Raw genomic sequence first — 16,849 nt, forward strand, 5'->3', positions numbered from 1 at the left:
AATCAGCAACCAGTGCAGATTTCAGAGCAAAGGTATTATGTGCTAATAGGGTCTCACTCATATCAGCAATCATGTCACAGCATTTTGCACTGTCTGCAGCCCCAGGGTCAGGTTGTGCTACAGGGGGATTTCTGTGGCCTTCACTGACTGGCTGCCAGGAATTTTTTTAGTTTTGATTTTTGGTTAGGAATCCTGACTGGTTGTGGGATGCTGAGTTTTTTGCCTTACTTATAGGAATCTTGTTGTGGTTGGTATGGTATTCCATTTAGGAAATCATCATTGTCTTTTGTTTTTCTTTTCTATTGCATTTCATTTATCTTTAACCTCACTCCCTTACATCCATAGAAGCAATAATAGTGGTTCCATGCACTCAGCTCAACCCCCTTAAACCCACTGATTGATGATGCACCTTGTTGGTTGCATGATGGTTTGTTAGTTGCCCAATAGTGGTAAAAGAGAATTCACATATTTGGAAGTGTGGCTGCAATTGTTGTTCCCAAGCTGCTGCCTGTGAAGGTAGACCAAGCCATGTGTGTTTTCCCTCTGTCAGTTATTACTCACTGGAATTGGGTTGGCTGTCAAAGTGAATTTATAGCAGTCCACAGGGTAGACAAAAAAGGGTAGAGAATCATCTTATTTTTACCCATTTCTCAAACCTCTTTCTGAACTGAAGGGTCAAATCTGTAAAGAAGTTTGGAGCAGCCACATTAAAAGATAGGGGCAGGGCATTCCAAGCAGGGAGTTGCCAATATGCTTGGATATGGATATCTTTGCAGAGAATCCCTAGTTAAGCTTTACCAACAGGACAATTCAAACTATATCTACTCAGAAGATAAGTCCTGTTGAGTTCTCTGGGGCTTAGTCCCTTAGTAAGTGTGTTTAGAATTGCAGCATTTAGGGCCATCTATCTTTACTCCTGAGTGCTCCCATCTAAGAACACTAGGATGCTTTCTTCCTATAATGGCCTTCTGGTGACTGGCCTGACCTGAGGGCACTAAAACCCTGTTTGCCAGAAACAGGTAGACTAGATTAAATGTCCCGTACCCAGGCTCCATCTTTTAGCTAAGATTTCTATCTTAATTTCCAATCAGATAAATGTTTTTGTTTGAATTGTATGCTCCAAGGAACTGTGGTTGATGCTTAATGTATCATGCTTAATGACATCACATGGGCCTGCCCCCATGACATCACTAGGGCCTGTCCCCCAAGTCTCAGGGTTTGGGATGCTTCTGACATGGCAACCCCATGCCTGCCAGTCATTTCGAAGGATATGGATTAAAAAATACTTTTTAGTCTTTTCTGAATTGCTGAATAGAGGCTCTGCTGGGCAACAGGGTGAGTGAGGCTGCATTCCAACACAACTTTACTTGGAAGTAAGCATCATTTAACATGGTGGGAGCCGGGCTGAGAAATGGAAATGCTAATACCTCAGCCCTTTCTATAGAGATGTTTGCTTTTATGTCTTGTATTTGTTCAGGGGAAGGAGTGTTTGGTGGATTTAAAACCCTTTATTCCATCCTCCATGATGACAGGCAGACCCTCCCATTGCATTCACCACTTAAGACCCATACCTGGAGACATAGAAGCAATTCAGAAGAAGACTGCTTCTCCTTGCTGGCTCAAGCAGAAAGTGACCTAGAGTCTCTGGATAAGTGGTGGAGCTGCACGTGTTGACCAAGTGAGCATGTGCAGTTTTCTAAACTGCCTAGTTCTGCATATGCAGCAGGCAAGCAGGCTAAAATTCTTCATTTTCCCAGGATAGCTGTGGTGTTCTTCATTGGCTAAGAACAATGGAAGGTGGAAGTAGGCTGATTTCTCACAAAACGATTGGGCAGAAAACTGCCTTCACATTTTGCCTTGTATCTCTTGAGCTACAAGAGCTAGAGACTTGCTTTTAAAAACAACAACAATAAAAGCTTGAAATCCTTGCCACCTAATGGGCTAAGTGGGCATTAGGTAGCATGGATAGAATCCAGGTAAAACCAGACTAACTGGGCAATATGGCAACCCTAATTATGGGCCATTCCATCTCCCCTGAGAGGAATAGTAGGCAGCTGGGAAACCACCATTTAATGTTTCCCATAATGCCCTGATGGGCCTAGCATGGTGTCAGTCTGTGGCACTGGGGTTAATTAAAAAGACACCTCCCAGATCAGACTACCATTTAAATTCTCCACAGTGCCCCCATATGACACTACATCAGGCACTCCAGACCACTGCGGAAAAAATCTAAATGGTGGTTGTCCAGACTTGGCCATCTGGTGTGGGGGATCCCAAATGCCTGCAATCTGCCTGAGGATGCCAAATGCTGGTGACAGACCTGGCCAGCTTGTCTCTCCTTCCTCTTCCCTTCCTCTATCTTCTCTACTCTCAAATTTTAGACTCTGAGCACCTTGTGGACAAGCAGATGCCTTCATTCATTTCATTTCATTTGAAAGTGTGTCTAACTCTTTAGCAATAAAGCTAAAGGGTGGAAGACAATCAGTAAAAAGTGAGTAAAACAAAGACAACATACTGTATATTTAAAAAATATTCCAACATATAAAGTAGAATAGAGCAGAGTAAAGCACAAGAGCATAAATGCATCACAGCAGAGAAATAAAATCAATTGTGTGATTTTTAAATAATTTTTTAATTTTTATCAAAAATATCTTTGCCTGTGACTGGAAGTACCAGAAGGGTAGGAGCCAGACAAGTCCCCTCGGAGAGATGGTTTTATATGACTTGTATTTGAACGTCACCAAAAAGGCTGTGAAAAACTCTCGCCTGAAACCCTGGTGAGCTGCCATCAGTCAATGTGGATGGTACTTGGCCAGATGAACCAGCACTATAAGGCAGCTTCCTATATTCCTAACCTTTAGAGTCAGGATGCCTTCCCTGCAGCCTCCACCCACCTAATCACAGCATCACCTCTGATGATGACCTCAGTGCATGCAAATGATCAAACCTGCCCTCCTGCTCCCATCCCCCTTCTCCCCTCTGGCCTTCCTCCCCCTCCCCCTCCCCCCTCTCTCTCCCCCCCATGGTCAGTTTACCTATCCTAAGCATGATTGCAGGGGAGTACTTATTGAGTACTCATTTGACTCAGTAAGCATGCAAATGATCAATCCATTCTCAACAAACTTGCACAGGATCCCATTTCTTACCCCACCCCCACCCCCCAATTAAAAAGCAGAGAAATTCACTAATAGGCAAAAAAAACCCTTGCGGTTTAAGAACTTACCTATAGCCAACAGATGTTTCTATAGTGAATGCACCAGGGGAGCAGGAGACCTGACCTCCTCTCTGAGATATTGTACTGCCCTACAAATTTGTAAAAATGCAAACACAACTTTGCTACCACTCACCGTATTCTCAGAGGCACGTTACCAAATTCTGCCAAGCTATACAGTTAATTGGACTGTGAAAGACCAATCCAAATTGTGTTTGCATTTTCATAAATTTGTAGGGCAGTCCAATATCTTAGAGAGGAGGTCAGGTCTCCCGCTCTCCTGGTGCATTCACTATAGCTGCCCAATTTCCCTGCTTCTTAAAGTTTGATAGAAATATCTGTTGGCTATAGGTATGTTCTTAAACTGCACGGTTTTTTTTGCCTATTAGTGAATTGTCTTTGTTTCCTGTGCTTTTCCCTGTAAATAATTAATCACACCAATAATTGGCTACTGTTTAGGACACACTGCTGAATGAACAATTTGTCTAATATAGAAAGGCAATGTTTTGTTGATGTGCTCTACATTTCTGTCTGGATATTGGAAGACCTGTTCAGAGTTGCATAGTAGCTGCTGCTGATTCACCCCTTATCTCTCTTGTCCTCACTTCTTCTTCTCTAATTGATTTTAATATAGGGAGATGCTGGCAACCTCAATGATTATAGCTCTTTAGCTTCTTTCTGAGGACATCACTGATAGCAGTGCAGTTGTTTTCATTCCTAAGTAGGAATCATATCCACAAACCTACCTGTTCTGTTCCATTTTAGAACATGGCCCTTATGCTGACACAGTGGAACCAGTGAACTGGTAATACTTTCTTACAGGAAGTGATATTGAATTAGCCTAAGATAATAGGTTAGGGAATGAATGGGCACAGAGACTGAATACAAGGATGTTGTGTCTTATATTGAGGCCAAATTACATATGATATTTGTCACATGGCTTGGCCTTATGTGGTTGTTTAAAAAACAAATAGCTGATGTGAGGAACTCCAGATTGAATCTATACCAGGAGATAGGTGGATCTTGCCTCCCACTACTAATGGCAGACATTGGGGAGGGGGGAATTATGGTCTATGGTGGGGCCCAAGGGTTAAATCCCCCCTCCCCATGTCCAATACAGATCTGTCTCACCTCCCCAAACACCCCCCCAGCTATTTGTTTTCACCCCCATAAGGCCAAGCCACATCACAAACATCTCTCCTAGTTTGGCCCTTAGTAAAGTGGGGTATGTGTACATCTGGGAAACCTAAATCCTGGAGGTCAGGGTGGGAGAAAGTCTCTTCCTATGGTCTGAAAAAAAAGCAGGGCTTAGAAGACCTCCTTGCCTATTCCCTAAACCTCCACAAACAGTCCTAGCCATATGCTGTCTGTGTCAGCATCCTTATGCTGCTAGGGAATATCTCCAGGAGCACAGGGCCACATGCAGGTATTAGCCTGTCACCTACAGAAGATAGGGGAATTGTGTGGGTTGAGCAGGAACGAAATGCAAGGAGCAGCCAATCACTCTGAATCATCCCACCTACCAGTTCTCTGTAAGACTTTACTGCTTAAACAGTTGTGGAGGGAGGGCAAAACTGAGGTCTAAGAATGAGTGCCGTTTGTGTTCAGTTTCCTTCTTCCATGCTATATGGAGATCTATGCCCTAAATGCACTTTGCATACTCAAGCAGTATCTTCTGCTGTGAGTATGCAAAGCAGAAGCAGCTTGCCAGGTGATGCGGAGCTGATATGATATACTAGCTTCCCAGTAGTTGGGTCGCTGTTGTTTACCAGGATGGAGAGAGGGAAGTTAGTTTGGCATGCTGCAAATGCACCAGTAGAAGTGCCAGATTGGCTCTGTCAATGTGTTTGCACTGCACCGAACTTGCTGCTGTCTCTCCCTTGCTCCTGGTAGATTACAGCGACTTACCTTCCAGGAAGCTAGCACAGTGACTCCGCCCCCCCGCCCCACTGGTTCTGATGCAAAGCATGAAGGGCGAACGGGAGTTCCTGTACAAGGAGCTACAGGTAATCACGCCTTCCAAGGATGCAGTCCCTTCATACTTCAGATGTTTAATGTGAGAAACCACAGGAACGGAGAGTGCTCTTCCGCTCAAGTCCTGCCTGTGGGCTTCCCATGGGCATCTGGTTGGCCATTGTGAGAACAGGATGTTGGACTAGATGGGCCATTGGCCTGATCCAGCAGGCTCTTCTTATGTTCTTATCTTGAGGTTACATGGTAATGGCTCTCATAAGTACAGCTGCCATTCAAAATGAGAAGTTGCTCTGACTTGTGGGATCGTGGTGATTATTTCTTGCAAAATGTTGAAATGCCTTATTACAGAAATTAAAAAGGACTTACATAAGAAAAAGCAATACAGGAAAAGTTTAAGAAAAAGCATCTATGGCTTCAGAATGCCATCAACTATAACACAGTGTAGCAGGAGTAGGAAACATAATAAAACCAATTATCTTCGAGGGGTGTTTTTTCTTTTTTTACAAGCCATTGAAAATTATCATATAAAATACCTCCACTACAAAACACAGAATTTGTGCATCTAATTAAAGTGGCTATTGTTCTATTCTAGCTGTCATTTTTAGCAAACTTATTCTGGAATTGCATACCTGGAGCATTCTCTGAGATTGAAGAGGAACACAGCAACACCTGCTTGCTCGGGGCTCCATGTATGCATCAGAGCTTTGCCCTAGAGCCACTCTGTATGGTGTTCAGTAAAAATAGGATGGAACATATGACTCTGCCTAATTGATAGGGCATTTTTCAGGTCACTCTCGCAAGGTAAAACCCAGAAAATTATTGGTGTTAAAAAAAATCTGTTTTATACATCCTAAAGTGTTCCAGCATCATTTCATAGGGCAATTAATTTGAAAGCAATTGCATACCTATGCTAAATCTTTGTCACAAAAATGTTATGCATTTTCATAGTCTTTCATATAACTTTAAAGTTGACAATGAGGACATTGAACCTGTCAAGGATTATCAATACCTTGGTGCAATCATTAACCAAAATGGAGACAATAGTCAAGAAATCAGAAGAAGGCTAGGACTGGGGAGGGCAGCTATGAGAGAACTAGAGAAGGTCCTCAAATGCAAAGATGTATCTCTGAACACTAAAGTCGGGATCATTCAGACCACGGTATTTCCAATTTCTATGTATGGATGTAAAAGTTGGACAATGAAAAAAGCGGGTAAGACAAAAATCCACTAATTTGAAATGTGGTGTTGGAAGAGAGCTTTGCACATACCATGGACCATGAAAAAGACAGATAATTGGGTGTTAGAACAAATTAAACTAGAGCTATCATTAGAAGCTAAAACGATGAAACTGAGGTTATCATACTTTGGACACATAATGAGAAGACATGACTCACTAGAAAAGACAATAATGCTGTGGAAAACAGAAGGCAGTAGAAAAAGAGGAAGGGCAAACAAGAGATGGTTTGATTCCATAAAGGAAGCCACAGACCTGAACTTACAAGATCTGAGCAGGGTGGTTTATGGTATTGGAGGTCACTAATTCATAGGGTCACCATAAGTCGTAATCGACTTGAAGGTACATAACAACAACAATTTTCGTAGTCATAGCAGGAGAATGGATCAAAAGTAAACAGATCAGTCCTTTCCCATTCACCAGCTATACTTCAAATCTGTAATGTTGATTTTTCAATACATGGAGAGAGATTGCTTGGAGTAGTGGACAGAATCTTCTACTTGGATTAGGGAAATCCTTGGTCAGTTGTGAAGCTTCTTGAGTAACTTTGTCCAGTCACACAGCATTGGAACCTAACCTACCTCACAGGGTTGATTTGCGGTTGGAAAAGAGTAGTTCCAATGTACTTCAAACCAAAGTCCCTGGATGAAGGATGGGATATAAATTTATTTGTTTATTTATTTGTTATATTTATCAGTCGCCTCGTATCAAGGTTTCTGGCCAACATACAATAAAACACAAAACAATTAAAACAGCTGTAGCCAACATAGTATCCTCCAGATATTGATGGACTCCCAATGCCCATCGGCCTCAAACAGCATGACCTATTGTCAGGAACGTTTGGAATTATATTCCAATAGTGTCTGGAGGGCACCATGTTGGCTATTCCTGAATTAAAACATCCAAATACAATCCGAATGCACATAGTTCATAATAAAACAAACCACAACAAAGGCAATTTCAACTCTGGTGCAAACCTATAAAAACTAAGGACCCACACCATACTGTCATCAGACTAAACGGACTAAAATGACTGATGTTAAAATAACATTAAAAGGTTTAAAAAGATGTTTAAAAGCCTGGAAGAAAAGGGTTTTTTTCTGAGGGGGGCTGATGCTGAAAAGACATCAGATAAGTGCCAAACAAGCCTCTGTAGGGAGAGTGTTCTACAAATAGTGGAGAGGATGCCACAGATAATAAAGGCCCTCTTTTGTTGCCACCTCCCCATACTTCAGAGGAAGGATACACTCAGAGTAGGGGCTCCAAAGATGAACTTCTGCCATGGATAGGTTCATATAAATGGAGGTTAAATCTAAGAAAATGGGGGAGGGTGGAACAGCAGTTCCTTTGGATATCTGTGGCACATTAGCAATCCATGTATGTATTCTATTTCGTTGCTCCATTTTAGACTAAAGAATTCATTACGGCTGAGTTCCAAGTTTGTTGACAAAGCTTTTGGCTCTGGACTTGAAGAAACTATATTAACAGCTGCAAATTGTATTAGGTTTAAGCTTATTATGACTTAGCAGACTCATTTATTGATTACTTTTGATTGTCAGGACATCCCAAATATAGAATTAAACAACCTTCAGAGAAGCCAATTAAGTGTGATAATACTTGTTGCCAACTTTTCCATACCAAAACTGGAGGCTGACAGTACATTAGTGGCAGATTAAGTGAAACTGAGACAATATGCTGGTTCAGATACTCTCTCTGCATCCCTCCCTCCTCTCATAACATGCTTCAGTTCCTCCTGATTTCCTGATTCTAGGCAAACCACGGTTTGCCATTACATTGAAACAGGCAAATGACTCTTTGAGCTTGCTCTCCACATCAGAATCAGAAACCATATCTCAACAGTGGTTTTAAATTTCAGTTGGGAGGGCAAGTGCAAACTCTAGTTTGTATGAGCCTGGAAATCAGGATGGGAATCGGAGCATAGGATGGGTGGGGGGAGTGAGTGTGTGAACGTGCTGCATACTTCTGGTTTGGAGATACTTCTGGTTTGGAGGTAAGTTGAATATGAACCAGTTGAAAAGTTGACAACCACTTCTTCCAATTGAGCAACTTGTAAATTCAGTGGTTTCCCAGGAAATGCTTTCTCATTACCACTAGATTGGAGACTAGCTTTCATTGATGCAATGTGACAATGTTTCTTTATCCAGCAATATCCCTTCTAGTGGGTGGCATCCATCTGTGTTTGTCCACCAGAAGAATGGGATTCAATTTGTGCAATGGGGCTTGTGCTGGTGTGGTTGAAGAGCCCTTCAAATCAGCTTTTAGAGTGGTGCAGGGGCTGTGGAGATGGGGAGAGGAAGGATAAAATGTGTTGAGTGGAAGGCCATTAATGTGATGTTGGACATCAGTTTACTCATTTACTTGCTGTAACCTCCAACTTCTAGCCTTCTGTAAATTTTTCTGCTAGCAAAATTAAGCACTTCTGGCTTTTGGTCAGATTTAATATCAGGAAAGCACAGGATTATGAAATACAATACAAATATATGGCAGCAGGCCTTTATGGATTAATTTTGTGATGCTTTATATGTAATGTCATATTTTAATATTTTTATGTTGTATGATCTTTTGGTAATTTTATTGTTTTATTATGCCGTTGTGAACTGTTGTGGAAGAATGTTTATTTTTAAAGGTGGATTAATGAAGAAACGAGCAAGCAAAGGTTATAAATCCAAATCAATAGCAATTGGGGGAGGAAGCAGAATTAGCATTTCTGTAAGAAATGTAATCAAGTGTGAAATTGAGGATAAAGAACTAGATTATGCCTTGTATATTTTCAATTAAGCAATGGGCAAGAATCGTATATAGAGATGGACACAGCTCAAACTAAATGAATACATTGCTAATATTGATTTTTCATGTAATTCTGCAAAAGGGAGAAGTTAAATTAGTGTTTCAGCTGCATCCTCAGCTGAAATTGATAAGGGAGGGGTGATCAGTACCAGCAGGTATGCTGTTCAGTGATTATGCATATCAGCATTCCCATTCCTGGGAAAGGGTGGGCCTTCTAAACACATTCAACCAAATGTGCTTAGACCTTCCTAAAGGTCAATATTGAAAGGTTGGGAGTGGAATTTGTGCGGACAGGAAATGCAGGAACAATTACAAGCCTCCTACATGGGTTACGATTCAATGTTCAGGCATAATACCTGAACAGGAAGTTGCAAGAGAATAGAAAGCCTTCCTTCTCTGTGCCATTCTTCCTGTAGGAGTTGTCTCTTGCTCATAGTGGGTCTTCTGATGTGTGAAACCCCTAGAGGGCAGGAGGACTAATATTTATTTTCTGATTTACACTGTCTTGAAGAAAATGCTGCTTTGATGTCTAGTCCCGTTGACTTTGTTCCCTACCTTTAAATAACAATATAAAATAGGCAGGGTGATGTCTTTGAGCTAGGCAGTACTCTTGATCATATAGCATGTAGACAGAATGCAATGCATTTTTTATTGCAAAAAACATTCCCCTTCAAGTTCCTGTGAGTTGCTTTTGGCACGTTATTACCAGATACTCAGTGAGCACACCACAAAAAAATTGACCCAAGCGCATGAACAACATTGAAAGTTATGACAGTGAAGTAGTGTTTCTCTTTCCCTTGTGAAATGATCTGGCAAAATAGATGCTGCAGAATTAATGTGGGGGCTGTGTGTGTGTGTGTTTTCTTTCTGAAATGATAAATGTTCTTGGATTGTGCCTTGCCAAGTGCTGATTTGGCTAACAAAAGGAGTTGGTGTTTTGAATATTTCTTGCAATATAGTAAATAAGAAAACTGTTGGTAGTCAGTCTTCTGGATATTTGCATATTCACTTAGTTAATATGACATGTTTCTGATATCACCTGTGGTCATAGACCCTTATTAGTTTCTGTTCTACTTCAAAGCAGTTATTTAGTGCTGACTTTGAGTCTGTTTTCTTCTCTTTAATAGCTCTAATGCATGTGTACTATAAGAGTGATTTAGGTTTTGTTCTGTTTAATGTGGGCAGTTGAAAAGAATCTCTGGACACATATACATAATTCACACACACACACATAACCAAAACACTCACTTAAGCCAGTCTAAAAGTCTTGTATTGTTTAATCCAAGCTAGGACTCTGATGGACTATGGAACTCATAAGATTCAAGACACTTGAACTTTCCAAATTGAAAGGAAGTGGGGCCAATTGCCTTCTTCGCTGTGCTATTATAGCTGCAAGAGGAAACTGCTGATCTCATATCTACTTCACTGCAACATCACTACTGCATAGGTGATACAGCAGCATTTAGCCCAGTGGGGATCAGGTGATGGGGATCAGGTGCCATGTGGTGCCATAGGGCTCCATCTAGCTGACTGTATTTGCTATTCATTTTGAGCAACATGCTGGCTGAGGATCTCATTCAACAACTGTTGACTAGATTCCTTGCTGAACTGTGTCTGTCCCTCTCTCTGCTGGACCTTCTGCCTGTCTCCAGGCACAATTCTGCCTCTATATGTTATTGCTCTGACTGATTTTGATATTGCAGTGAGCTTTCACAGCTTCAGAACTGTGCCCATAGGTACAGCTTTGTGGACCAAAAAGTAGCATCTTCAACTAGATAGAAACAGACTGGAATCTAACATTGACTATAGAAGGCTCATATGCCCTTCTTTAAGCTGAGATCCTAAGGAGCACACCCATGCATGGTCTTCATGTGCATCCAGCTCACTAGGGTTCAATTTTTTTTTAAGGATTCTGGCATATACATTCATGTGTTGGCATAGTCAAATAAGAAGAGATCTGTAATAACAGTCTGTACATTCATTGGCTAAGGGACTGTGCTATGAATCGAGAACCTTAATTAACCTTGCTTCTTTCATGAACACACTAGATGGCCTTAGGCTCCCTCAGTCTGAATCCACCACATGCAATATGGAAGATAATACAGACATCTTAGAGGGTTGTTGTAACAACACATCATGCATCTGAATGATTTTGAACACTTGCAAGTGCTATGCAAACGTTATATATTGTTTGCTGTTGTAATGAATAGTTTTGATGTGAATTTTTAAGGTGTTTGAACCACTGGATTACAAAGATCCATTGAGTAGGCAGTATTATTCCTTCTAATAGTGATCTCAGCTAGTGAGTGCCTGTGTCGCGGGAATGGACCACTAAGAAACAAGATGTCAGCATGGCCAGGAGAAGCATGAGGTTTGCAGAAGTATAAAATATTTTTAAAAGTAAAACTTAAGAGGCGTGCCGTCCTGGCAAAGTCCAGTGAGGACTGAGCAAGCCCTGGCATGAAAATGTGAAGTGTCATTTGAAAGAGAAACAACGAGAAGAAGGGGGGATGGGATAGACCAGAGGTCAGCAAAGTAATGTCCTCCAGATGGTATTGGACTACATTTTGTTGCAAGTCCCATTTGTCTGGAACAACATATGCAAGCTGAGTGTGTTCATTTCAAGTTTCCCTCACTGATATGGGCTTACAAGTGTAAGATCTGAAGGCTTTAAACTTTATGGAGCGCTAAGGTCAGTTGTTAAGGAAATTCTTATAAGAATCAAATATGTTTGTATCAGAAACAAATGTGCTGGGGAATTGCCTCTTCACTTCTTTGACCTATAAGTATAATGAGTGCAGTAGCTTTTTAAGGCTGTAAACACACTAGTCACCAGATCAAAGCATTTCCATTAGCCACACCTGGAGGGGGAATTGGTTGATCTGCCGATCAATTGCAAAATCTCTTTAAAGCTGATTTTAAAAACCCACACACACACTCAAGCTGCTCCCACCAGGTTTTACAGTAAAAAAGGGAAAGGTTTGACTAGCATCATGTGCCCCCGTTTCCAAAAGAGAGAGGTGGAGATGCACTGGAACTGACAGAACAGTGAGCATGTTTCTACCCTAAGACAGATGTTTGATATTGATGGGTTTTTTTTTTTTTTTAAGATCCTTGAGGGAAACATTAAACCTCTAACGGAATCAGTTTTCCTGCAATGCTTGCAACTTCTTGCCTGTTTTATATATTCACTATTCCCATCTCTCATTTTGCATTTTCTTTTAAACACACACAATTCTTGGAATCCTTCATTCAGGGGCTAATTCTGGAGGACTTGAGTAGGGTCAAAATAAGGAAAGCAAATTCTTGATGTCATCATTTATTATTTAAAATATTTTACTTTGATTTCAGAAATGAATATTGATGTTTTATCTTTAGAATTATAATATTGACAGTAATCTGCCTGCTGCTTCTGTTCACTATCATCTTTTGATTTTCTCTAATGAAATCAGAAGGAAGTAGCTATTGATCTTAGACAGTTTGATCGAAGGGATGAGAACAAAGCATACTTTTTACTTTTTGACAATGACAAATTGCACACAAATTGAGGGAGAAATTGCTCAACCCCTGGTATGTTCTGTTTGTACGGAAAATGGGCAGGTGGAAGGCAAAGCACTCTTGTTAAAGTCTTACTGAAAGATCGTCTCACCCCTTATATACCCAGTCAATCACTGTGCTCTGCAGATGAGGGCCTCCTGCAGATACTATCTTATCAGGAAGTCCATTCTGCACAACATTAGGAAGTGGACCTTTAGTGTTGTGGCACTTATCCTTTGGAATTCCCTCCCCTTAAATATTAGACAGGCATCATCTCTGTTATCTTTTCAGGGCCTACTGAAGACCTTCCTCTTTCAACAAGCCTTTTAAATAGAGACCTTATCCCTGCATCTGTGTTGGAATTGCTTTTTAATATGTTTAAATTTTTTTTAAAAAAAATATGTTTTTAAAGATGTTTTGTTTTAATATATTTTAAAGTCTGTTTTTAAGATGTCTTATGTAAATTTAATAAATAATAATAAAATAATAATAATTAAAGTCATCTAAGATAGTTCATTTTTTTCCTGTAAAAGAACCTGTGCAATCCTGTACACATCTTCCTGGGAGTAAAAACCCATTGAACGTAATGACATTTACATCTGAGTAAATATGAATTGAATTGTGCTGTTAATTTGGTTGGTAAGAGTCATATAGGCAGGTAGATTTGGGGATAGAAGCTACCTAAAAGACATGTTAGAATGCTTTCTTCTTGTTGCTGTGTGTTTTGATGCATTTAAAAGAGATGAGAAGAGCCTGAAAGGCAGTGCAAATCCAAGTGTCTTTAGAAAATATAGTATGTCTATTCCTGTGAATAATCAGTTTATAACACTTAAAACTTTGAATATTAAGAAAATAAAAGTGATATAGCTAAGGCATTTGTCCATGTGCTTCCCCCCCCCCGAGAGAGGCTCAGAGGGTGGCAAACAGTAGCAGCTGGTGTTATGGGGCAGAGTCCCAAAGCCACTCCTCCAACATTGGGATTGCTGCAGCCTACCTGGATGTGGATGGAGAGGGGCAGAACAGTGGTAAGGCCAGAGCTGCATGTATGCACTCTGTATTTGATAGCCGTGGTCAATGTGGTGCGTTGTTACTATACCATACGAGCTCTCTGGTGCTGCTGCTGCAGATCAATGCATTATGGGGCATAGCCTTTGAATCAAGGCATAAGCATAGCCAATGCCAAAAGACCCATAGGTAGGACAAACCACAGCATGTAGGTAACTGTGAATATAAAATCGTGGGTGAAATAACCTATTTCTGTTATCTTTGGGAACCACCCAACAATTCATCTGTTTTGTGACAGTAATGTTTTTTGTATTGAGCATCCCTAGGCTGCACACCAAAGTAAGGTTTTTTTTAAAACTTGCGAAGTTATACCATGTATCTAATTGTATTAGTAATTCTGCTGTTCAACTGAGAAACTTCTTTTTCTCCTGCAGAAATATAAAGAATATGAGAAAGATGTTACTGTAGAAGAAATTGATGGCCTTCAACTGGTGAAGAAGCTAGCAAAGAATATGGAGGAGATGTTTCATAAAAAGGCTGAAGCAGTACGGGTAGGTAGCAGACAAAATTTCCTTTTTCGTTTTGTGTAAGGATCTTACGTTCATGGTAGCTCAGTGTGATGATTTGGAAAAGGACTGGCAGAAGGGACGCAGACCAACTAGGTTGATTATGGCCTTCCATAAGAGATGACCTAAAAGAGTACTACATTTCTGTTTTGACACAGCCAAAACAGAAATGTAAATTTTTTGATATAACATTTTCTGTTTGTATCCTGTTAACCTGTAACATACTCTGTTTGTATTTCAAATTCCTCCTTGGGAGTGCTTCATTTAGAAAACATATATCAATGCCAAATGACATGTATGCACGTTTAGAAATCGTCTACAGTGGGGAAATAAGAACAGTCGCATCATTTCTTCCTCACGTTCCTGGTTGCTGTACTCTGAGAGTGGTGGACACTTGTGATATACATACTCTTTACGACATCCTCTAGCTATGATCAATATTGCTTACAAAAGAAAGCAATTCAGAAACTGAGACCTGGAATTAGATTCCAGAATTTGCCTGTATTGTATAGACAGATGACTTATTTTGAAAGCCATGTTGTCAGTAATTGGTACATGGTTTTTGACTATAGCTATTCTTTTTTCCCTTGGTCTTTGGAATAGGAGTTTCCTGAGGAGTAGTTACTATGAGCTTTTTAATGCAATCTGCAAGGACTTAAAAACATAATATTATATGAAGAAAACATTTAAAGAGGAGTTGACAGCAAACAAAAGATTCCCTGTCCCATAATCAGGGCTATGGGTATGCCACAATTCAGTAAGAACACAAGAAAGCGTATTGGATGCAAGATTCAGCATTTTGAGAATTTTGGCTTTCATTTTTAAAAAGATACATATGAAGGGCTGATAAATGTGCTGAAATCTCTGAAGCCATGAGTAGCTGGGCAAGATTTTCATTGAATGGACATGGAGATTCTGTGCCTGCAGAGCTTATTGCCTCTCCCATGACTAGCAAAACCAAAATAGATTGTACAAAAGAGTAAAAATGGCAGATGAAATTATACAAAAGAAAATTCTAAAGCAAGTAGAAGACTAGTGATATTTTGATTAGTTGCAACTCTGCATGGATTTAGGCAAACAGAATTTCTGTCATGCAGAAGGTATTTAAAGCCAGCAGAAAATAGGAGCAGAAGATCTTGCTGGAATTGTAAAAATCAGGGGCGTCACTAGGGCAGTGCGACAGGTGCGGGCTGCACCGGGCGACACCACCAGATGGGGGTGACACCCAGAGCCGCCCCCCAGTAGCCCCAAGGACGAGGCAGCATCCGAGTAAGAAGCCCCATCTCCAAAGACCACTATGCTCTCCCGCCAAAAAAGTTTAGTTCAAAAATAACGTTCCCTTTTCAGCCACTCTGAGGCACGGGGAGGCTCCTGCGCGGAAGTTACCCACCCCTCCCCCCTTGCCTGCAGCCCGCAAGTCGCCCCTGCAGTGGATGGCGATCCGAGTGCGCTGAGGTGTAGCACGAGTGGCGCAGGGCTTTGCAGGCGCTGTGGCTTCTTGGGGTTGCTCCGGTGAGTGCCCCGGCGGAGGGGGGCCCCTGCAGCCGCCCACCCCCATGTCCGAGCGGGCAGAGTTTTGCACCCAGTGGGGAGAGGATCGAAGCAGCGTGCTAGCGGGACAGGCGGGGAAAAAGGGAATGAGAGGAGAGCAGGCACCTGTCATTCCTCCACTCCCAGAGCAGAGAGCTCCTTGGGCACCTTGGAAAGCGGGATCTGGGGCCTGTGCTGGAAGAGTCAGTGCGCCAGGCAAGGGAGATGGAGGGGCCCACTCCGGTGGTGCTGGGGGGGCGTTGAGAGATTCGGGGGGGTCTGATTTGCAAACAGGTTAGTGGGGGCCACTGAGAGTCAGTGCAGACCCAAGGGAGTGACTGAATCCGGGCATTTCTGCAGGGAGAGCACAGCAGGAGCCTTGCTGGAAAGAAAGGAAAGGAGCCCATCATATTTCTCCCCTGGCCTCCCTCTGCATTCAGCCACACAGGAGGGCTCCCCTATTTTATTTTATTTTGGTTTTTGCTCAAGCTGAAAGAGCCACGATTACTAGAGAGGGACCAAAATTCAGCTGTTGGGGTGTGTGTGAGGAAGATGCGGTCTCCTGCAGGTCTGGAAGAGAAAGCTGGAAAAGAAGCAAAGCAGAAAAGACAGAATCGCAGTGGTAAAACCAGCATATTTGCAGTTGAGGCAATCCCACACATCCACATCCACACAAGGATGGAATTGTAGTGATATTTTGTGCAAATGTCCAGCAGCCTGAATAAAAATAGCTGCATTTTCTGGAACTGGCTTCATTCATTCACTTGGGCTGCAATCCGAACCCCACTGGAAGTAAGCTCCATCGAATTCAACAGGACTGATGTTTGAGTAGACATGGTCAGGATTGTGCTGTTGGTTATGATGGCGAATCCAGAATATGTCTCTACCAACTAGTTGCATTTCAGTGTTTTTGGTAGTTCCTATTCCCCAACCCACCAAACCTGAGTTGTGGTCATTCCCCCCCCCCCAACTTGGGATGCAATT

The 16,849-nt window shown here is 41.6% G+C and overlaps 1 protein-coding gene across 8 annotated transcripts in view; it reads left to right on the forward strand.

Annotated features, from left to right (window-relative positions):
* Positions 1 to 16,849, forward strand: part of CACNA2D3 (calcium voltage-gated channel auxiliary subunit alpha2delta 3) — a 1,117,495-nt gene that overhangs the window by 238,656 nt on the left and 861,990 nt on the right. For all 8 annotated transcript variants that reach the window (XM_061618250.1, XM_061618247.1, XM_061618248.1 and 5 more), the window contains exon 3: positions 14,204 to 14,320. In XM_061618250.1, coding sequence (XP_061474234.1) covers positions 14,204 to 14,320 — 117 coding nt within the window. The remainder of the gene's footprint in view (positions 1 to 14,203; positions 14,321 to 16,849) is intronic.

The sequence above is a fragment of the Rhineura floridana genome, chromosome 3 (assembly GCF_030035675.1).
Source record: "Rhineura floridana isolate rRhiFlo1 chromosome 3, rRhiFlo1.hap2, whole genome shotgun sequence".
Taxonomy (NCBI): domain Eukaryota; kingdom Metazoa; phylum Chordata; class Lepidosauria; order Squamata; family Rhineuridae; genus Rhineura; species Rhineura floridana.